General features: G+C 40.3%; 2 protein-coding genes and 1 pseudogene across 5 annotated transcripts; all 3 read left to right on the top strand.

The window, feature by feature from the left end:
- Nucleotides 1–2,693: 2,693 nt before the first annotated feature.
- Nucleotides 2,694–15,611, top strand: LOC139376570 (interferon-induced protein with tetratricopeptide repeats 5-like). 3 transcript variants are annotated; one of them, XM_071119313.1, is made up of 3 exons: nucleotides 2,702–2,785; nucleotides 6,215–6,306; nucleotides 13,831–15,610. In XM_071119313.1, exon 3 carries the CDS (start codon nucleotides 13,850–13,852, stop codon nucleotides 15,188–15,190), a length of 1,341 nt encoding a protein of 446 aa, XP_070975414.1. In that variant the 5' UTR covers nucleotides 2,702–2,785; nucleotides 6,215–6,306; nucleotides 13,831–13,849; the 3' UTR covers nucleotides 15,191–15,610. The 3 variants fall into 3 exon arrangements, with proteins under 3 accessions (XP_070975413.1, XP_070975414.1, XP_070975412.1); XM_071119312.1 differs by lacking the exon at nucleotides 6,215–6,306 and having other exon boundaries at nucleotides 2,694–2,785; nucleotides 13,831–15,611; XM_071119311.1 differs by lacking the exons at nucleotides 2,702–2,785; nucleotides 6,215–6,306 and adding an exon at nucleotides 3,490–4,341 and having other exon boundaries at nucleotides 13,831–15,408.
- A 180-nt stretch (nucleotides 15,612–15,791) lies between these two features.
- Nucleotides 15,792–19,773, top strand: LOC139376569 (interferon-induced protein with tetratricopeptide repeats 5-like). Of its 2 annotated transcripts, none has more exons than XM_071119309.1 (2): nucleotides 15,792–16,155; nucleotides 17,939–19,773. In XM_071119309.1, exons 1-2 carry the CDS (start codon nucleotides 16,151–16,153, stop codon nucleotides 19,377–19,379), a joined length of 1,446 nt encoding a protein of 481 aa, XP_070975410.1. In that variant the 5' UTR covers nucleotides 15,792–16,150; the 3' UTR covers nucleotides 19,380–19,773. The 2 variants fall into 2 exon arrangements, with proteins under 2 accessions (XP_070975410.1, XP_070975411.1); XM_071119310.1 differs by lacking the exon at nucleotides 15,792–16,155 and adding an exon at nucleotides 17,014–17,120 and having other exon boundaries at nucleotides 17,939–19,678.
- A 2,362-nt stretch (nucleotides 19,774–22,135) lies between these two features.
- Nucleotides 22,136–23,478, top strand: LOC139377122 (interferon-induced protein with tetratricopeptide repeats 1-like; annotated as a pseudogene).
- Nucleotides 23,479–23,773: the final 295 nt, after the last annotated feature.

Below are 23,773 nucleotides of genomic sequence, written 5' to 3'. Positions count from 1 at the left end.
GAGAGATCAGGAATCTGTATCTTTAGCATTGTAGTTTCATAAGTAGAATGCTGCTGTGTTGTCTGCTCTATTTTGACTGGACACTGGCCACGGATGAAACCCCAAAATATTTTGCCCCTCTAGCTCCTAGTGCAGAGCGCCATCAAGTGGTTAAAACAAGTAATGATAAAGCTGAATACCGATAGTTCGTAAACGTGACCCGGTAAATTGTTGGAGAAATCCATCAGTCAAGCAAATGTATTGATAAAGCCCTTCTTAAATAAGCTGATGTCACAAAGTGCTGTACAGAAACCCAGCCTAAAACCCCAAACAGCAAGCAATGCAGGTGTAGAAGCCGGATGTATGGTATGCTTGAGATACTATTAATATGATGGTGCATACACGTTATCAAAATTTCGATTCAGTTGTTGATAGTAGGCTACTGTTTTTTATTCACATAAAAAATACTTTGTTACATGATAAATAGCTATTTGGCAGAATAGAAACTCATGGCAGTCACGTATCAGTTTCGTTTTCGTAAATAATATAAATAAAATAATATGCCAGGGAGTGGCTAGTTCAAGTTTCAAGTTTCTGTGCCAATTATTTCTATATATACTACATTACTTCCAGGGGGCGCTGTTTTGAAGCCTCCATCTTGGCTTCTAAAAAATGTTTAGGAAGCTATATAAATGCATTTATTGTCGACATTCATTTTTCCCATAAATGTATTATATTACAGACACTTTAATGCATACTTTGAAATTATATTATGTGAGCTAACTATATATATATGTGTGTTTTTTAAATGTTAGCTCACATAATATAATTTCAAAGTATGCATTAAAGTGTCTGTAATATAAAAATATATAAATATTTTATATAAACATTTTCCTTAAAGTACATTTTTTTAGATAACTAATGTACTGTTGCCATTACAACAACAAAAATACTTCAAAACAGGTAATTTTGTCCTTGAAACATTGAATTGAAATACTGTAAAATTCCATTAATTTCTATGGAGGACTGCTCCTACCAGGGAGTGCCAATACGGCCAACCCGGTGGCTTCAAAGCCTCTCAATGGTCAATACATAGAAAAATCACAAAGCCAGGGTTTGCACTAGTCTCAGATTTGTATTACCTCAATACTGTGGTCATATATCTTATCTGCCATCGAAAATAAAACGAGGTAAGAATTTTACACCAATTGTAAAATAATTTAATTACACACACATAATCTATCTCTCTGAACTACTTGATATCACAATAACAAACAATGCTGTTGTGTTGAAGATGAGGATGATTATGACTGTTAACAACGATAACAATGTTGGGCTAGTAATAATATAATAACTTGTAATAATTAGTATTTTTTCTATTTCCTCACAGAGGTCAAAGCAGATATGGAAGTCAAGCTGAAAGCACTTGAACGTCACTTTACATGGGGAATAAAAAAGGCTGACATTAAGAATAAAAGCGAAGGTGGAGGTCTGTATCCGTCACTTCTCCAGAGCCGTGGAGCTGAAGCCCTCCAACATCCACGCCAGGGTGAACCTGGCTGAGGCCTACGGGAACAACTACCAGCTGGAAGAGAAGATGAAGATATTCACTGTCCTTTTAGAGGACAAGTCCCTCAGTGACTCAGACAAGCAGCTCTGCTATGCCGGCTTTGGTATAGCAAGAAGAGAGACGGGGATGGCGCTGTGACATAGTTCAAAAACGCCTACCAGATTTGGATTGATAGTTGGGACAGGAGGCAGGCTGGGAAGAGGTACCTCTCAGCGGATCACAGAGGTGGCAGGGATAACAAGAGAGTTGGCGAGTCCTCTGAGATTTTGTCGTTCCACAAACAGGAAAGGTAGTCTGAGGACACAGGCGACCTGACAGATTCTTTCGGCAAAGGAATGAAACTCAAATGATATGCCTAACTACAACACAATGCATGGCTTACATGACTCACACTGCTGCATGCATTTGAGCATTTGAATGTTTTTAATGGTGAAGTGAAAAGTAAAGTTCAAGTTGGGACTACGCATCTCTGGCTGCACTCTTCGTTTTATTTTGTGCAAAAGTTGCAAAGAAAATTTGAGTTCAAATGTATTACTTTTGGGAAACATATATGTTTCTATGTCTTAAGATGTCAGGTAGTGTCACAAAGTTCAGTTGTCTGAGTAAAATTGCACCATGTGGCTGCATGATACATCTTGCAATAAAACAACTAGGCCTATAAAAAAAACACTTGTAAGTGTTATTATAATTTCTAAAGTTGATTATTCATCATGTAAATAAGCATTGTTCAGAAACAATGAGTGATTATAGAGTCACTAGTGTTGAAAAAACAATTTGAATATTTACTCGCTGGAAAATTATTTTTCTACAAGCATCTCCTCTCTACCCCTTATATGACCTTCTCCTTTCCCCCTTTATATAGTACACAGTGCCAGTACATGGTCAATCATTGCAGCACAGGAATTCTCTTCATGCAGGTTTGAATAAGGGTGTTGATGGCACTGCTTTTCTATTCAAAGTTTTAAAAGTTTGTCACATGATGATCACAAGTCAGTAGACCATATACCAACATCTTATGTAGGCTACAGTGCAAAATGTTAATAATTTACGTATTTGCACTTGTCAGAATGTAAACCGTGGCAATACAGCTACGCATCAGTTTCGGTTTCCTTTCATTTATTTGTAAATTGCAGAAGGCCTATATATAGCCAGGGAGTGAGTACGTGTTGGCTGTGTAGCCTATTCCGCGTACCCCGACATTACAAAAACACAACTCGCTGTATTCAACAAGATGAGGTGAGAATTTTACTCCGAATATTAGACAGGATCTCTATGTGGGATATAAATATATGTTACATTGTTATTGTCAATTAATTGTCAATTTATCAATTAATTGAAGGCACAATTTGGCATCACCTGTGATATTTCTTCTTGAAATCATGATTTATTTAGCGTATACTACAATTTGTGTAATTTCGTATTGCTAATAAATAGCTGTCCTGAATGTGACAAGTTTATTTTTGGATGCAATATTCAGACATTCACAGAAGTAATGACATCATAACACAATCATCCAAACCGGAAAATGTAGTTTACAGTAGTCCTAGCGCTAATTTATGAAATATTGATTTGACACAATAGCTAATATTTAGATAACTCTCGGCTGACAAAAAAAAACACAATGTGAATTAGCTAATAGCAATTACTATTTATAGTTAATCATATCACGGGTGAGCTCAACATTGATCGAAATAATTGAGTAAAACACTTTCTAGAAATAAAAAATAATCCGATGATGGTAGTTTGTGCGCGCCGCCCTATTTGTTTTTCGCATTGACCAAAGATAATACGAGGAGACAAGATGAGTTTGGTCTGTTTGCAGTATGCATGTTGAAGGGGGTGTGTCGTCTACCATCATTGACTTCCCTTCATTCACTTACGGAAGTTTACCCGAATGACGAGTAAACCATTCCTTCACCTCATTATAATATCTTTCGTCTGGGGGAGGTGCCAAGATGGCGGCTTGAACCGACGCTTTTTTTTACTGAGCTCCGTACCAAATTTCTGAACGATTGTGAAAAAAACAAGTTTACAGTCATTACTATTACAGTTTTTATTTGTTCAAGATATAAGACCTTTCATGTGACTGGAATAATAATTGGATAATTTAATTCGGCATGTCCATGCAAAGTCGTGACAAAAAAAAGAAAGGAAGAAGCTAGCGGTTCTATTGCTGATCAACAAGAGAGAAACGTTCTTATAGACAACTGCCATAACTACGCGTGCCCTATGGATAATATCATGCTTTCGAATACTGTTGAAGATGACGAATTCCCCTCTTTACCGGTTACTCCGTCCAAACCTCCACCCTCCAAAACCCAACATGAACTCTGACATCGTGGCTACCCTCTCCTTACTCATCAACTCGCAAGTCTGACACAATTGAGAAAATGGTAGAGGCGCAAACACCATGGTTATCGAAGGCTTGAAAAAGACTGGAGTTTGCATGTGGTGAAATCAAGGATGTGAAAACGAGAGTGAAAAAAGTGTGGAAAATAATAACAATAGACGTCTCAAGATGCTAACGAAATTCCAATATCGATCAATGTGATTACAATCCTTTCCCAAAGCGTCTGGTCTATATCTTAACATTCATAAATGTGAACTCATGGCTGTCAAAGATTGTGTGACACCTTCATATTATGGTATTCCAGTAAAAGAAGAACTTACATATTTAGGCATAACCATTACAAAGGATCAGAAGTCTAGAGGCTTACTACATTTTAACCCTCTTATTAAAAAAAAACAGAAGAAACTAAATCAATGGCTACAGAGGGACTTATCTTTAGAAGGTAAGAGTCCTAATAACCAAGGCTGAAGGTATCTCTAGACTAACATATGGCGCTCTATCTTTATATCTTGATGGTAAAATAAGCAAGGAAATAGACCAGATGCTTTTCAACTGTCTGGAGAATCCGTACCCATTACATTAGGAAAACTGTTGTAATGAACACTTGGTGTTCATTACAACAGAATGGTGGGCTGAATTTTCTGGACTTTACTACCTTAAATAATACTTTTAAGTTCAATTGGATAAAACAATTCCTAAGAAGACCCACTTCTATCTGGAATTGTATTCCTCATCATGTCTTCTCTACTTTTGGTGGCCTTAACTTCATGTTGTTTTGCAATTATAATATTGACAAAGTTCCAGTGAAACGTTCTGCTTTTCATTGGCAGGTTTTCTTGTCATGGTCCTTAATTTATAAACACCATTTTTCTCCACACATATATTATATATGGAATAATCGGGATATATTGTATAAAAATACTTTTTGTTTTTAGAAAATTGGTTCCGAAATAAGATCCTATTGGTGAGCCAACTGGTAAATGCAGAGGGTCTTTTACTCAGTTATAAGGAATTCTTATCACTTTACATCATTATAATCAGTACAACCTTCAAAAAAGTATTTTACACACATAGATGTCAATTACAATATATGCAATAATCGGAATGCATTATTTGTTACTAGTACTTGAAAACGTGACTAAGACTGTAAATACATTATGCTCCATCCATACATACTTCATGCTACAGTAGAAACGACAACACGATATACAGATAGGCTGTCAAGGCTGAAAAATTGCTAAATAACTTTGGCTGAGCTGGAACACTAGCTCGAGCCCAGAGCAAATGACTGGAATCGAACGTTTGCCGAGCCTCTTCGGACTGGAGTGACGCTTAGAATTAAATTTTACCCCTACAATCTGTTCTTAGGACGCAACTGAAAAATAACAACTTGTGTAGAACGTAAACATCCGCACCTCGATAGTGCCACGTGTGCTTATGTCTGCATAACGAGGACGTAGGGGAAAAATTACAACTTTGTATTATTTCTGGTCTAGCGATCATGACAGCAGAGTACGCTGCCCAACCTTATGTAATTAGAAAGATGTTATCCACCTAGTTAAAGTTGGTTTTATATTCCAGTTTTGATTTGATATAAATAGGTCAAATCTATATAATGCCATTTAAAACGGTATAAATCAATAACTAAATCACGGTTTGTCACAGAAACATCAAACTAGGTATGATTTATTCTATAGATGTCTAGTATACTTTTACAACCTTTGTTTTGAGGAAAAATGCCAGTTTTGATTTGATATAAATACATAAAATGTATAAGATGCCATTTAAAGCGGCATGAATCAATAACTAATTTACCGTTTGTCACAAACGTCAAACTAAGTATGATTTATTCTATAGATGTCTAGTATACTTTTACAACCTTTGTTTGGAATAAAAATTCCAGTTGACTTGATAGAAATACACAACATCTTTAAAATGCCATTTAAAGCTATATAAATCAATAACGTTTCACTGATTATGACAATCATCAAACTAGGTATGATTTATTCTATAAATGTCTAGTATACTTTTACAACCTTTGCTTTGAGTAGAAATTCCAGTTTTGATTTGATAGGAATACATAACATCTCAAATATTGCATAACTAATTCAGTGATTTCACAAAAAAAGTGAAAATATGCATTTATTTGCAATAACTTTAAAGAAATGTTAATTTCAAGTGAAATGTGTTCTATGGGAAGTTAGACCATGTTTACATAAAGTTGTACAGTTTGCATTTTTTTGTGCAACAGTTCCACATTTTAAAGTAGTTACAAGGCACAACAGTTATTTATTTATACGTCTCTAATTTAACAGGAAAGAGGCCCCTTCCAATCACTTTCTATTTTGGCTTTGTTGAAGTCCTTCTTTGTCATCCCCAGACAAGCTGAATAGTACCATCTCCTGAGGTAATAGACTAAAATGTTCAACACTTACAGCCAAATGTTTAATACCCCGGGTATTCCCAGAACACATTCTGGAAAGTCTATAGATTGAGTGGTCACTTTATTAGGTACAACCCCCTTTGCATCTGGAACAGCGTGAATTCAGAACTGTTGATGAAACTGGGAAAGGAGATAAGACTGTTCAAGTTTTTAAGTCCAGTTGGAGTTAATTACAGTCAGTTCACATTTTGGAACTTTTCTGAGTTACAGAAGACCATCACAGACTGCTGTCGTTTTGCACATTCTAAAGTTCAAACAAACAGTAACAGAATACCTGATTAATACTTCTCTGCATGCTTTAGTGCAGGGGTGTCAAAGTCAAATGGACGGAGGGCCAAATAAAAAAATCAGCTACAAGACGAGGGCCGGACTATTCGAATGTTCATTGAAAAATTTTTAAATGACGCATATAGTCTAGTGAACCTAATTGAACCTACTGAAAACCTAACAAATATATTACAATATGATCAGATAAATAAAGCAATATTTTCTTATGGCTCTGTCAGTAATCTTTAATTTTCAACAGACACAAAAGACAAATTTCCTTTATATAAATATCCCCATAACATGAACATTAAATGAAAGAAACCGGTATTCAAGGCACCATCAGTAGACTATATTTTCTATTTTAGCAAAAGTGGGCTAAATTTACTTCAAAGAAAAAACAATAATAGCAATTTTCTATCATCCACTCAACTGAAATATTTTTAAAATATAATTGGATTGAAATACAAAAAAATAAAGTGCAAAAATCTATTAATCAAAAACAACACTTTGTTTAAGGAGAAGTAACATGCAGTGAAAACAAATATTAAATTTTAACTTTTAAACTTGAACTGAGTAAAAACTCTAAATATGTGATTGCACAGTAATGTTCACTTGTTTGAGGTTGAGGGTGATACTTGGTGGTGTCCCATCTTTTCCACAAGTTCATCAATGTTCGGGGTAAGGCTCTGAGCTGAAGAAATCCTCAGAATTGAGTGGAGGTGTTCAGCGGTAAGTCGACTTCTGTGTGATGTTTTGTTCAGGTTCATCAAAGAAAACAGTTGTTCACACAGGTATGTGCTGCCAAACATAGACAACGTTTGAGCAGCCTGGATGCGCAGCTGGGGCATTGTGCCGGGGAGGAAACGGGCGAACTCCGCAGCACCCACTGCCGCATATTTTGCCCTCAGTGCATCATTGCATTGGAGGTCAATCAACTCCATTTGGAGGTTTGGTGGTGAGCTTTCCACGTCAACAGCAAATGGGTTACCGAGCAGTTCCAACCTGCTTTTTTGTGCTTCAAAGTCAGCAAATCGGCGTCGAAAGTCAGCGGCAAGCATACCTATTTTATCAGCCAACTGTGTGCTCGGGAACGCACTGGTAGAGAGCTTCTCTTTCATGGTCTGGCAGCTGGGAAAGTGGCTCAAATTTTCTTTCCGCATCTGCGTCTCCCACAGAGTCAGTTTGGTTTTAAATGCCTTCACTGTACTGTACATATCAGAGATGACACGATCCCGACCCTGCAGCTGCAAGTTTATTGCATTCAGATGACTCGTAATGTCACACAGAAAAGCCATTTCACACAGAAACATTTTGTCTCGGAGTTGTGTTGTGTCTTTCCCTTTGCTGTCCAAGAACAGACAAATCTCCTCACGAAGCTCGAAACATCTTTGAAGCACCTTTCCCTGGCTTAGCCATCGCACCTCTGTGTGATAAGGCAAATCACCATGCTCCGTTTCTAACTCCGTCAGAAATGCCTTGAACTGGCGGTGATTCAAACCTTTGGCTCTGATAAAGTTAACTGTGCGCGTGATGATGCTCATTACATGCTCCATTTTCAAGGCTTTACCGCACAACGCTTCCTGGTGTATGATACAATGATAAGCTGTCAGCTCACCTGTCGCGTTTTCCTCTTGCATCTTTTCCCGTATCTTCGCCACCAGTCCGCTCCTGTGTCCACACATCGCAGGTGCTCCGTCGGTTGTCAAACCCACGAGTTTTTCCCAAGGCAGCTCCATCTCATTTACACATCTTGACACCTCTTCATACAAATCATGCCCCGTAGTTGTGCCATGCATAGGACGTAAAGCCAAAAACTCCTCTGTCACGCTTAGGTTGGAGTCCACTCCGCGGATGAAAATTGACAACTGGGCAATGTCAGAAATGTCGGTGCTCTCATCCACAGCCAAGGAATATGCAATAAAATCTTTTCCCTTTTTCACAAGCTGCTCTTTTAGATTGATGGACAACTGGTCTACTCTCTCGGCAATGGTGTTTCTGCTCAGACTCACATTTAAAAAGAGTTGCCTTTTTTCTGGGCAAACTTCGTCACAAACTTTAATCATGCAGTTTTTGATGAAATCCCCCTCCGTAAATGGCCGGGCTGATTTAGCGATCTCTTCTGCCAAAATAAAACTGGCCTTGACAGTTGCGTCCGCGTGTGTGTCCGCGTGTTTCGTTTCATAATGTCGTCTCAGATTATACTCTTTCAGTACCGCCACACTTTCTCCACACAGAAGACACACAGGTTTTCCAGCTACCTTCGTGAACATATACTCCGACTCCCACCTTGTTTGAAACCCCCGGTTCTCAGTATCCACCTTCCGTTTTGCCATTTTTGATGGGTATCTGAAAGTTAATTTTACTGTGATGCTGACGACTGCTGTGCCAATAAATATTGAAATGAAGCAGCCTACTGCTCGGTGCGTCACCTTTGCATTGTGGGAAATGTAGTATTGGTGCGTGTAAAAGATCTGCGGGCTGCCGGCTTGCTGCGGGCCGGTTCTAATAATAAATCAAGATCATCCCAGGGGCCGTAAAAAACCTTCTTGCGGGCCGGATGTGGCCCGCGGGCCTTGACTCTGACATATGTGCTTTAGTGTCTAGCAAGCCGAGACCACGGGGCTTGGTGTATGTACTGTAGGAGTAATTTATTTTCATGAATAGGATGGTGAACCTAATAAAGTAGCAACTGAGTGTAGATATCACAAATAACTCCTTTTGAGATGTGTTTGTCTGTTATACGTTTCATCAATGGGTATAATGGTACATCTGATCCCCAAGTTCCTCATAGGCTCACTTGGATATATAGAGTTGGAGGTAAAGAAAAAAATATAAAACTAGGACTTTAACACACTGGCAGAATTCTTTCATCCACATCCATTCACATAAAATATGTATTTTAAAGTATAAATACCCTTCTAAGTCTTTCTGGATGTTTTAAAATGTTTGCAAATAGTTCTTTCTGCAAGGAATGTGAATTGAAAGGGATATGGTAATACTTATGTAGGTGATGTAATTTCTCCACTGGTATAATGGGTATAATGTGTGGTAGTTGCACACCTCCCTGCTGAATTATGTATAGCTGATTTGGGCCAGTTTATATATTTTTTCATGATCTTTTGTGAAAAAACTAATTTTCACGTAGGCTTTGTGCTAGCAGTTTAAGAGAGAAAGAGAGCAAATAGCAAAGGGACAGCCTGGTTGAAGTCCTAGTTTTTAATGGTTAGTGCCGGTAGATTGCAGAGGGTTTCACATACAGTTCAGAGGCAAATCACAATGTATACATTTAGCCCAAAAACAAAACATGTACCGTCCACTTCTTTTATTAGTGCTTTTTTTTGCATGGGTATTGAAAGATACCAGATGGTGGATATATATATATATATACACTGCTATATACATATACACATATATATATATATATATACACTGCTCAACAAAAAAAAAACACATAAACAACACAATGTAACTCCAAGTCAATCACACTTCTGTGAAATCAAACTGTCCACTTAGGAAGCAACACTGATTGACAATACATTTCACATGCTGTTGTGCAAATGGAATAGAAAACAAATGGAAATTATAGGCAATTAGCAAGACACCCCCAATAAAGGAGTGGTTCTGCAGGTGGTGACCACAGACCACTTCTCAGTTCCTATGCTTCCTGGCTGATGTTTTGGTCACTTTTGAATGCTGGTGGTGCTTTCACTCTAGTGGTAGCATGAGACGGAGTCTACAACCCACACAAGTGGCTCAGGTAGTGCAGCTCATCCAGGGTGGCACATCAATGCGAGCTGTGGCAAGAAGGTTTGCTGTGTCTGTCAGCGTAGTGTCCAGAGCATGGAGGCTCTACCAGGAGACAGGCCAGTACATCAGGAGACGTGGAGGAGGCCGTAGGAGGGCAACAACCCAGCAGCAGGACCGCTACCTCCGCCTTTGTGCAAGGAGGAGCAGGAGGAGCACTGCCAGAGCCCTGCAAAATGACCTCCAGCAGGCCACAAATGTGCATGTGTCTGCTCAAACGGTCAGAAACAGACTCCATGAGGGTGGTATGAGGGTCCGACGTCCACAGGTGGGGATTGTGCTTACAGCCCAACACCGTGCAGGACGTTTGGCATTTGCCAGAGAACACCAAGATTGGCAAATTCTCCACTGGCACCCTGTGCTCTTCACAGATGAAAGCAGGTTCACACTGAGCACATGTGACAGACGTGACAGAGTCTGGAGACGCCGTGGAGAACGTTCTGCTGCCTGCAACATTCACCAGCATGACCGGTTTGGCGGTGGGTCAGTCATGGTGTGGGGTGGCATTTCTTTGGGGGGCCGCACAGCCCTCCATGTGCTCACCAGAGGTAGCCTGACTGCCATTAGGTACCGAGATGAGATCCTCAGACCCCTTGTGAATATGCAGAATATGCTGGTGCGGTTGGCCCTGGGTTCTGCCTAATGCAAGACAATGCTAGACCTCATGTGGCTGGAGTGTGTCAGCAGCTCCTGCAAGAGGAAGGCATTGATGCTATGGACTGGCCCGCCCGTTCTCCAGACCTGAATCCAATTGAGCACATCTGGGACATCATGTCTCGCTCCATCCACCGCTGCACCACAGACTGTCCAGGAGTTGGCGGATGCTTTAGTCCAGGTCTGGGAGGAGATCCCTCAGGAGACCATCCGCCACCTCATCAGGAGCATGCCCAGGCGTTGTAGGGAGGTCATACAGGCACGTGGAGGCCACACACACCACTGAGCCTCATTTTGACTTGTTTTAAGGACATGAAATCAAAGTTGGATCAGCCTGTGTGTGGTTTTCCACTTTAATTTTGAGTGTGACTCCAAATCCAGACCTCCATGGGTTGATAAATTTGATTTCCATTGATAATTTTTGTGTGATTTTGTTGTCAACACATTCAACTATGTAAAGAAAAAAGTATTTAATAAGAATATTTCATTCATTCAGATCTAGGATGTGTTATTTTAGTGTTCCCTTTATTTTTTGAGCAGTGTATATACACACACACATACAGTATATACATACACTACCGTTCAAAATTTTGGGGTCACTTAGAAATGTCCTTGTTTTTTAAATTTAAGCAATTTTTTGTTGTCCATTAAAATAACATCAAATTGCTCAGAAATACAGTGTAGACATTATTAATGTTGTAAATGACTATTGCAGCTGGAAACGGCTGATTTTTAATGGAATATCTACATAGGCATACAGAGGCCCATTATCAGCAACTATCACTCCTGTGCTCCAATGGCACGTTGTGTTAGCTAATCCAAGTTTATAATTTTAAAAGGCTAATTGATCATTAGAAAACCCTTTTGCAATTATGTTAGCACAGCTGAAAACTGTTGTGCTGATTAAAGCAGCAATAAAACTATCCTTCTTTAGACTAGCTGAGTATCTGAAGCATCAGCATTTGTGGGTTCAATGACAGGCTCACATAGAATAGCCGTATTTTCTCAGAACAAGAATAGACTGATGAGGTTCAGAAGAAAGTTTTGTTTCTGGTCATTTTGAGCCTGTAACAATGTCTACACTGTACACTACACTGGCTCATTCTGTGGAATGTCCATGTTGATCCTCTTGGTTGTCTTGGTCCTCTCGATCCATCCACCGGTCTTCTTCGTTAGTCAGGCCTGACCACTTCATCCCGTAGTTTTTTCCTGTAATCTAAATTAATATGACTGAAGATGCAGAATTTTCTGTCAGGCCCCTTCTAATAGACTCGTTAGAACTTTAAACACACACCCTCTTAGATGGACTACATGCCCTCTATCAAATCAAAACTGGAATTTTTACTCAAAACAAAAGTTATAAAAGTATGCTAGACATTTATAGAATGAATCATATTTAGTTTGATGATTGTGACAAACGGTGAATTAGTTATTGATTTTTAAATGGATTTTGACGAATGTCTGTTGAATGACTGATGAATGCCTGAATATGTGAATATAAAACCAACTTTACCTCGGTAGATTATCCTGATTAAAATGGTGTCCAACTTGAAAAAAATCAAAATATACATATTGCGAGATATTTGGCGAAATATACCAGCATGCCTCTCCATAGGAAAACAATGGGGGGAGCTCAGCGTTCCAAGGGTAAAAGGTATTTCGGGGCTGGCGTTTGATGACAACGGAGTACGCTACCCAGTTGAGTCAATTGCATCTGAATAATCTAAAAGGGCTAAACGAATGTTGGAGTTTATGTGACGGCCCTTCATAAATCCTGTTTGAGTTTCATTTCTAATGGTATCTATTCCTTTCTTTAATCTATTGGAAAATCCAGAGCAATCCATTTGTAATCAATATTTAATAAAGTAGTTGGTCTCCAATTGTCAATGAGAGAAGGGTCTTCATCGGGCTTCGCAATCAGTGAAATAAGGCCCTGTTTCATAGTGGAGACCATTTCATCATTTTCAATGCAATGTTGAAACATTAAAAATAGGGTCTTCTAGTAACTCCAAGTACTGCCTATAGAATTCAACTGACAGGCCATCAGGGAATGTCTGCATACTTGATCTGCGGAAACATTGGTGTAGTGCGTGGGCACTCCTCGAATGGAGAAGTTTGTCCGGCTCATTAAAGCCTCAAACATGAATTGCCAGAAATGCTGAAATGGGCTACTTCTATGTGAATTAATGAGGAGGTGGGACACACCTCAATTCAAACAGCTAGAAAATACAACTTGTTAGAAAATAATTTGAAATTGACAAGCCTATAGATAATTAGCAGGCAGCCCGTGTTAACCGTCCTGTTGCGTAACAATCACATTTTGGAAAAGTGAGTGCATTCTGATATCACGTGCAGAAAACAACCTACGCTGGGGCGACTGTTAGAGATATTTGGAACTCACCTGTGAAAAGGTTTTAAAGATGACAATTGACAGGCGGGCTACACGTGAAAAAGGATTCATATAAAAAAAAATACCAAGAAGAAAATAGGACATAGTTTGTACTCACACACAGCAACTTCGATAGTGCTAGTGCAATATTAATGCTCGGGCAGTAAAGGGAGCTAGGCATTAGTGTAAGTGTGTGAAAGGATAGAATAGGCAGATAGTGCCGGTCAGGGGTGTTGATCAACTAGACGACCTTGGGTACAATTGTGATTATGTGACCCTCAGCTTTATGGTCCGACACCTTGGGAGGCAGAAGTGACAGCGGTAGTTAAAATGCTTGCTGGGTGTTAATTATGGTATTTTTGCCTTTCTCACAGTGCCTCGGTCAAAGCAGATATGGAAGTTAAGCTGAAAGCACTTGAGTGTCACTTCACATGGGGCATAAGGAAAGGTGACATTAAGGAACTGGACAGCCTCCCTGAAAAACTCCTGGATCGCATCATGAGGTTTACCACGCCGAAATACCATGCCACATATTTCAACTTACTAGCGTTCCTGAGCCACCTGGAGGAAAATAATGTTAGTGCTCTTGAGTATCTCCACAAGGCTGAGAGTGCATTGAAGGACAGACAGGATGATACAGAGTTACTGGTGACCTATGCTAACTTTGCATGGGTTCACTATCACTCAGGAAACCTTGATGATGTGGATGCCTACATTGGAAAGCTGGAAATCATCAGTAAGGGAATTCCAAGTGCCTTAAATATTCAAGGCAGCTTACCTTCCGTACATGGTGAGAAAGGTTGGAGTCTTATCAGGTTTGGGGGATTATTTTATAAGAGGGTAAAAGAGAGCTTCCAGAAAGCTCTTGAGGGGGAACCAGACAATGCTTCTTTCAATATGGGCTATGCCCTGGTCCTGTACAGATTGGAGGGCATGGTCAAGAATAAGAGAGTGAGTTCAGTGATGACTGCAGGTGCCAACCAGCTAAGGAAGGCCTTATCCTTGGAGCCTGATAACTCTGAACTTATGGTCCTCCTAGCGCTGAAACTTCAAAAATCAAAAATCAAAAATCAAGAAAACAAAGTGGAGTCCTTGAAACTCACCAAAGAGGCCCTCAGGCTGTCTCCTGACGTGCCTCATGTACTACGTTATGTGGCCAAATATTTCAGATATGAGGGCTCCATCAATGAGTGCCTACAGGTTTTGGGGAAAGCTCTGGAACTGTCTCCAAACTCCCACTTCCTCCATCACCAAATTGGCCTGTGTCACAAACAGCAGCTCATCCAGATGTTCGAGCAGAAGAGGGAAGGGGGAGAGGTGAAAGTGGGCCAGATAAAAGCAAAAGTGTTGGTCTGTATCCGTCACTTCGCCAGAGCCGTAGATCTGAAGCCCTCCAACATCCACGCCAGGGTGAACCTGGCTGAGGCCTACGGGAACAACTACCAGCTGGAAGAGGCGATGAAGATATTCACTGTCCTTTTAGAGGACAAGTCCCTCAGTGACTCAGACAAGCAGCTCCTCTACACCGGCTTCGGCACATTTCTTTATTACAGGAGGATGGACGGGGATGGCGCTGTGACACAGTTCAAAAATGCCTACCAGATTCCAATTGAGAGTTGGTACAGGAAGCAGGCTGGGAAGAGGTTGAAGCAGATCGCAGAGAGGTGGCAGGCTAACAAAAAGAGAGTTGGCGAGGCCTCTGAGATTTTGTCGTTCCTCAAACAGGAGAGGTAGTCTGAGGACACAGACATCCAGACAGATTCTTTCGGCAAAGGAATGAAATTCAAATGATATACCTAGCTGTAACACAATGCATGGCTTACATTGAAACACTGCTCAAATCAAACTTTATCTGTCACATTGCCCCGAATACAACAAGTGTAGACTTTACCGTGAAATGCTTACTTACAAGCCCTTAATCAACAGTGCATGTTTTTAATGGTGAAGTTCAAGTTGGGTGTACGCATCTCTGGCTGTGCGCCTCTTTTTATTTTATTTAAAAGTTGCAAAGAAAATGTCAGTTCAAATGTATTACTTTTGGAAAGCATATGTTTCTATGTCGTAAAGATGTGTCATGTAGTGTCACAAAGCTCCGTTTTTTTCTGTACAATTGTACCATGATAAATCTTGCAATAAAAAAAATACTTTGAAGTGGTATTCTAATTTCCAAATGTGGTTATTCATCATGTAAATAAGCATTGTTCAGAAACAATGAGTGATTGTAGCGTCACTAGAGTTGAAAAAACAATTTGAATATATACTCGCTGGAAAATTATATTTCTACAAGCATCTCCTCTCTACCCCTTATATGACCTTCTCCTTTCCCCCTTTATATAGTACACAGCGCCATGGTCAATCATTGCAGCACAGGAATTCTCTTCATGCAGGTTTGAGTAAATTGTTGATGGCACTGCTTTTCTATTCACGGTTTGAAAACGTTTGTCACGTGATGATCGCAGGTCAGTAGACTATATACCACCGTCTTTGTTAGGCTACAGTGCAAAATGTTAATAAATTACCTGTTGTCACTTGTCAGAATGGAAACTTTGGCAATACAGCTAAGCATCAGTTTCGGTTTCCTGACTTTTGCGAATTGCAGAAGGACTATATATTGCAGGGAGTGAGTTGTTTCGCCTGTGTAGCCTATTCCGCGTACTTGGTCATTACAAAAAACAACTCGCTGTGTTCAACAAGATGAGGTAAGAATTTTACTCCGAATATTAGACAGGATCTATTGGTGCGATATAAATAAATATGACATTTTTATTGTATTTCATCAATGACTTAAAGGCATACTTTGATATTTATCTTTGAAATCATGATTTATTTAGCGTATACTACCATTTGTGCAATTTCGTATTGCTAATAACACCTATAATTTGTATCATCGACTTGACATAACACAGTAATAATCCGTGTGGTGTGCTGTATGCTTATTCAGTTCAATTCACATTTTATTTATCCAGAGGGACAATTATTTCTGGAAATTAAAGGTGACAGTTGACAGGTGGACTACGCATGAAAAATGATTAATATAATTACAACATATAGGAAAAAAACAATAAGAAAATAGGACATTCGTGTAGGTGTGTGAAAGGATAGAGAGGAGGCAGTGTTACTCCAATTTCTGTTGGTTATTCACCATGAAAATACGCATTGTTCAAACACAACGAGTGATTGTAGAGTCATTAGCGTTGAAAAAACAATTTTAATATTTACTCGCTGGAAAATTACATTTCTACAAGCATCTCCTCTCTACCCCTTCTATGACCTTCTCCTTTCCCCCTTTATATAGTACACAGCGCCAGTACATGGTCAATCATTGCAGCACAGGAATTCTCTTCGTGGAGGCATTCTTACTGAATAAATTGTCGATAGCACCTATTTTCTATTCACGGTTGAGAAACTTTTGTAACATGATGATCCAGGGTCAGTAAGCTAAATTACCACAATATGTTGTATGCTACAGTGCTAAAGGTTCATAAATGGCGTATTGCCGGAATGGAGACTGGCAATACAGCTACTCATCAGTTTCGTTTTCCTGTCCTTTGCAAGTTGCAGAAGGCCTATATATTGCCAGGGAGTGAGTACGTTTCGGCTGTGTAGGCTACGTCCGCGTACTTGTGCAATGCAAAAAAGAACTCGCTGTATTCAACAAGATGAGGTACGAATTTTACTGCGAAAATTAGACAGGATCTCATGTTGTGATATAAATATATTGTAATGAAACTTCAGAGAGTAGGTCTCGAACCCTCGACCTTCTAGCCCGAAGTCCAGCGCGCTATCGACTGTACCGCAAAAGCATGCTCAAGCAGCAGGGGCAATTTCCGCGCTTATAAACCCAGGCTCGTTACAATATGTAACATTTTTATTGTATTTCATCAATGAGTTGAAGGCACACTTTGGCATCACCTGTGATATTTGTCTTTGAAATCATGGTTTATTTAGCGTATACTACCATTAGTGTCATTTCGTATTGTTAATAATAACTATGATTTGTATCATCGACTTGACATAACACAGTAATAATCCGTGTGGTGTGCTGTATGCTGCTTCAGTTCAATTCGCATTTTATTTATCCAGAGGGACAATTATTTCTGGAAATGAAAGGTGACAGTTGACAGGTGGACTATGCATGAAAAATGATTCATATAATTACCACAACATATAGGAAAAAAAAAATTAAGAAGAAAATAGGTCATACTGTATACTCACACAAAGCAACTTCGATAGTGCTAGTGCAATATTAATGTTTGAGCAGTAAAGGGAGCTAGGCATTCGTGTAAGTGTGTGAAAGGATAGAATAGGCAGATAGTGTAGGTCAGGTCTCAGGGGAGAGGGTGTCGATCAACCTGACGACCTTGGGTACAATTGTGATTATGTGAACCTCAGCTTTATGGTCCGACACCTTGGGAGGCAGAAGTGACCACAACCGTTAAAATGCTGTGTGTTAATTATGGTATTTTTGCCTTTTTCTCACAGTGCCTCGGTCAAAGCAGATATGGAAGTCAAGCTGAAAGCACTTGAGTGTCACTTCACATGGGGCATAAGGAAGGCTGACATTAAGGAACTGGACAGCATCCCTGAAAAACTCCTGGATCGCATCATGAAGTTCTGCCCTTCAAAATACCATGTCACGTATTTCAACTTACTAGCGTTCCTGAGCCACCTGAAGGAAAATTATGCTAGTGCTCTTGAGTATCTCCACAAGGCTGAGAGTGCATTGAAGGACAGACAGGATGATACAGAGTTACTGGTGACCTATGCTAACTATGCATGGGTTCACTATCACTCAGGGAACATGGATGATGTGGATGCCTACCTTGAGAAGCTGGAAAACATCAATAAGGGTATTCCAAGGGCCTCAAAGATTCAAGGCAGCTTACCTTCAGTACATGGTGAGAAAGGTTGGAGCCTTATCAGGCTTGGGGCATTCTTTTATAAAAGGGTAAAAGAGAGCTTTCAGAAAGCTCTACAGGGGGAGCCAAACAATGCTTCTTTCAATGTGGGCTATGCCATGGTCCTGTACAGGTTGGAGGGCATGGTTAGGGATAACAAAGTGAGGTCAGAGGAAAGTGAAGCTACCACTCAGCTAAGGAAAGCCTTGTCATTGGAGCCTGATAACTCGGAGGTCATGGTCCTCCTAGCCCTGAAGCTTCAGAACAAAAATAAACAAGAGTCCATGAAACTCATCACAGAAGCCCTCAGACTGTCTCCTGATGTGCCTCACGTCATGCGTTACGTGGCAAAGTTTTTCAGATACGAGGGCTCCGTCAATGAGTCCCTAAACATTTTGGGGAAAGCTCTGGAGCTGTCTCCAAACTCCCACTTCCTCCATCACCAAATTGGCCTGTGTCACAAACAACAGCTCAGTCAGCTGTTCGAGCAGAAGAGGAAAGGGGGACGAGTCAATGGGGGCCAGATAAAAGCAAAGGTGGAGGACTGCATCCGTCACTTCTCCAGAGCCGTGGAGCTGAAGCCCTCCAACATTCACGCCAGGGTGAACCTGGCTGAGGCCTACGGGAACAACTACCAGCTGGAAGAGGCGTTGAAGATCTTCATCAACCTGGTGAAAGATGAATCCCTCAATGACTCTGACAAGCAGCACTGCCACACCAGCTTTGGCCTGTTTCTGTTCCACAAGAAGAAAGATGAGGGCAGGGCTGCGACACAATTCAAAAAGGCCTACCAGATTCAGATTGAGAGTTGGGACAGGAAGGAGGCTGGGAAGAAGCTTAAGCAGATAGCAGAGAGGTGCCAGACTAACAAGAGGAGAGTTGGCGAGGCCTCTGAGATTTTGGCGTTCCTCGCCACTGTAGACAAAGAGGAGAGAAAGGCTGAAGAGCCAAGGGGAGTCAATGTGGACTCTCCAGACACAGATGACCTTACAGATGCCCTAGGCAAAGGAATGAAACTCAAATGATATATTTGATTGTAACACAACGCATGGCTTACATAAGAATACTGCTACGTGCATTTTAATGGTTTTAATCAGGGAGTAATATTTACTTCAAGTTGCATGTATGCTTCTTAAGTTTGATTTTGTGTAAAAAAATTGCAAAGAAAATTTGAGTAAGATTCTATTTACTTTTGTAAGATTTTTTTTTTAATGTCTTTGGATGTGTCCCCTATAGCGTAGATGATTAGATATCTTCATTGACTGTTAAACTGTTGCTTAAACTGACAGTAACATTCTGAAGAGGTAATAAAACACAGTACCAAAGTCTTGATTATCTTTTGTTCTTGTTAAATTGCTATGTTTTTTTCTACTTAGTTCCTAAAGCCAACATTGCTTAATAAAGGGGAACCACGTCAGATATACACGTTTCCTGTTGTTCCCTCTAAGAATCTCCATGCTTGCACTTTGATTGAAGTTTGGAGGGACTCACTCGAAGTTTGACAGACAGTGAGTCTACCTACCACTTACATTACAGGGAACAATAAGAAATAAATTCCATAACAAAATTAAAAGTCATTTTATTTCAGATATTTAAGGTCCAATGCAGCTGGGGTTTTTTTCTTCTCAATATCAAATAATTTCAGGCAGTCTTTCCAAACAGCTCTTACACTAATTTTCACAATTTCACATTACTATTCCAACCTCATAGTTTGGAAATATATATAAATCACAGGAAAATCATGTTTCTACTGCACTGGGCATTTAACGATTGTAAGTGAGTAGGCTTCATTTAAGGGGTTAGGCTATGGCTCTGGTGACAGTAACATTGCAAACTGTTGTGCTGCCATCCAGGTTGCACAGTAGTTAGGAAGAGATTTTCAATGTACCGATTCCATGGTTTATGAACATACACAAAACAACACCGGATTCAATTTAGATTTGTATGGCCTCCCGAGTGGCGCAGCGGTCTAAGGCTCTACATTGCAGTGCTTAAGGCGTGTTTCCTACAGACCCGGGTTTGATCCCAGGCTGTGTCACAACCAGCCGCGACCAGGAGTTCCATAGGGTGGTGCACAATTGGCACAGCGTTGTCCAGGTTACAGGAGGGTTTAGCCAGGGGTGCTTTACTTGGCTCATTGTGCTCTTGTGGCGGGCTAGGTGCCTGCAGGCTGACTTCAGTTGAACAGTGTTTCCTTTGGCACAGCTGGCTTCTGGGTTAAGCGGGTGGGTGTCAAGAAGCATGGTTTGGTGGGTAACGTTTCGGAGGACGCATGGCTCGACCTTTGCCTCTCCTGAGTCTGTTGCAGTGATGAGACACGATTGAAAGAGGGGGTAAAAAATAAATAAACACTTTTTATATACAATTCTTGCTACCAATATAATTGTATATATATGGGGGATACAACCATCCCAGCTCTGCAGAATTTGCCACGAAGAGAGAATCATTAGATTACTTGTTTTGGTACTGCCCATATGTAGCTTGTTTTTGGTCAACATTACAACATTTACCAGGATCTAACTCTGCAAATAGCACTGCTGGGTGATTTGAAAAGTCATAGTCAATCAATCAATAATATAATAATACTCTTAGCAAAACATTTGATCTTTAATTCACAATCTGTAGAAACTATAAGAATATAAAGGTACAGGTCTTTTGGGAAACATCACAGCACAGTTGAAAAATATATGACTAATAGAAATCAAAACTGGATGGTGTTCAGAGATAGATGGGAGGGGTTGAGCGGAGCTGAAGGGTGGGACTAAATATAACAAAAATAATCATATGAAAATAAAATGTTCCGAAAAAATTAAAGCATAGAGTAGTAGCCTACGGAAGAGTATTACTGCCAAGTGAAAAAAACAAATTAAAACATGCTGATGGATGGAAGAACTCTGATAATTTTTTTTGCGCAGATAGTACTTTAAAAATGTAAAATACTTTTACAATAAAGTCAAGATTTCGAGAATAAAGTAGAATTTTCATTTTATAAAGTCACATTTAAATGCCGTGAATAAAGTAGCAATATTACGAGAATAAAGTGGGTATATTTCGAGAATGAAGTCGACATTTTGAGAATAAAGTCGCAGTTTCAAGATTAAAGTAGGAGATTTGGTTATTAATGATTAATGCATCCCTGGCTCATAGTTGCTTGGCGCGCCACGGTTAAAATGCCTGAGTTAGATGACTGGTGGAACTATACTTTAGGATTTGCTTTAGAAATAACGAAATCCTTGCTCTTGTAGCACATACTAGCCATATTATTATAAGTCTAAGGACCTGTAAGAGGTTGTGCCACAAATTGGGTATTTTCAGGAGAAACCACACCAACTTGGAAGAGGTATTTCATCCAAGTCCGTGTGGTTACATACACAGGTAGAGACTGGTCGGTTGTGTGTGTTGGTGGGCGCTAAAAAGTACGGTGTTTCCTGGTGCGGCTGGCTTCCGGGTTGGATGCGAGCTGTGTTAAGAAGCAGTGCGGCTTGGTTGTGTTGTGTTTCGGGGGACGCATGGCTTTCGACCTTTGTCTCTGCCGAGCCCGTACGGGAGTTGTAGCGATGAGACAAGATAGTAACTACTAAAATTCAACAACAACAAAAAAGTACATTCTTAAACCATGTACCTCTAGGGTGCCTTTGTTTAAAACGTTAATCAAAAACAACCACCGACTTTCCTCATTGCTGCATGTGCCAATTGAATCTCAACATGGAAACAGTCAGTGGTTGTAGATTTATTTGGATGAACATTTTATTGAAAGGTATAGATTTCAGCAAATAAAGGCATGCAACAACAGAGGATAAACATAGGTACAAGGTAAAGGGTTTAAGAATTTACATTTTGAAGCATAGACTGCATAGCGAGCAACTCAGAGGAGTCAGAGGTTCCTTTTTTTTTACTCTAAGGAGGGGTTGCAGGGTCATTCAGCTTTCTTGCCAACATCAAGTACCTGAAGGGTTACCCAGAGGAGGCCGTGGCTAATTTGGCTAAAGGCTGAGGAGCTCAGAAGGGAGCACTATGGGGAGAACTGTGAGAAACATCTGTGTCACCTATGGAGACCTCACCTGGTTATGTGTGGGTGATCACATCAAGTGCCAGAGCTACTTAGAGAACTGAAGATCAAGGAGAAGTTTCTGGTTCCACATCTGTCTTGTACCCTGAGGTCTATTGGGGAGAAAGGCTGGACCTACCTCAAGTTCTCCTATAACAACTATGACAAAGCTGTAGCGTGCTTCAAGAAAGCTCTGGAACTGGAGCCTGAGGAGAGTGAGTGAAATGCAGGCTATGCAGAACAAGAGCGCTCTTAATTTTGACTCGCCAGCTATCAAACAGCTGAGACGTGCCCTAAATATCAACCCACAAGACGCAGTCCTGATGGTCCTACTGGGCCTGAAACGGTCTGTCTATAAAATATTTGGGGAGACAGAGGAGCTAGTGGAGAAAGCTCTGGAGATGTCCCAAGACTGCATGCATGTGACACGATATGTGGGGAAGTTTCTCCGACCAACAGGAGCACATTTGCAAGTCCATTGATCTGTTGAATGGAGCACTAAAGCGTACAAGCCAGTCTGCCACAATATATCATTGATTGGCTTTCTGCTACAAGAGGAAAAATATCGTTCTATGCTAGGAAGCTTCCATGAAAAGGGAGATCCAGCAGCTACTCCGTAAGTGCATTTATCATCTGAAGATGTCTACTTTACTGATGTCCTCCTTCACCTATGCCACGGCTAAACTGGCACTGCACTACGGCGAGGATAATGACACCGCCAATGCAGAGGAACTGTTCAAGAAAGTCTTAGACATGACTGCCATTCTGCAAGTGGTCAACCTGCACACCGGCCAGTTCCACCAGTATCACAACAAATGTGAACCTCTGGCCATCAAGCACGACAAAGATTTTTGGAGCTGCAGAAGGACACTGCTGAAGAGAAGAGATGTATCCAGAAACGGATGATGATCGCAGAGAATCCTTTCTCCAAAGACGCCACAGATGAAAAGGCCTGTGGTATCCTGGGGGTTGTGTATAAAATAACAGGGGGAGAAACAGCAGGCCAGAGAATGACAAATACCTCTCTGTGCACCGTGAACTCAGTCTCTCACTGCAGTAATAACATACCAGGGTAAAACAGTCATTTACAAAGTGATCTAGTAATAAATCCCTGCAAGGGTGCATGCATCAACTTTATTAGACATAGTTTAAATTCTCCCTGAGCGGAGAATTATGTGTTTTTACAATAGCTGAAAAATATATATTTTAGCCAATGTATTTATTGAAAAGGAAAAGGCGCAACACTTGCACACCATAACAAAATATTTGTTTTATTAAGCAAGGTTCAAAAATAAAAGTTTCGGCCTTCAATGGTTTTCATCCGAATAATCACACAAAAGGAATGAACAACATTATACACAGTGGTGGAAA

This window comes from Oncorhynchus clarkii, chromosome 20, assembly GCF_045791955.1.
Source record: "Oncorhynchus clarkii lewisi isolate Uvic-CL-2024 chromosome 20, UVic_Ocla_1.0, whole genome shotgun sequence".
Lineage (NCBI taxonomy): Eukaryota > Metazoa > Chordata > Actinopteri > Salmoniformes > Salmonidae > Oncorhynchus > Oncorhynchus clarkii.
This window is presented reverse-complemented; position numbering and strand designations above follow the sequence as displayed.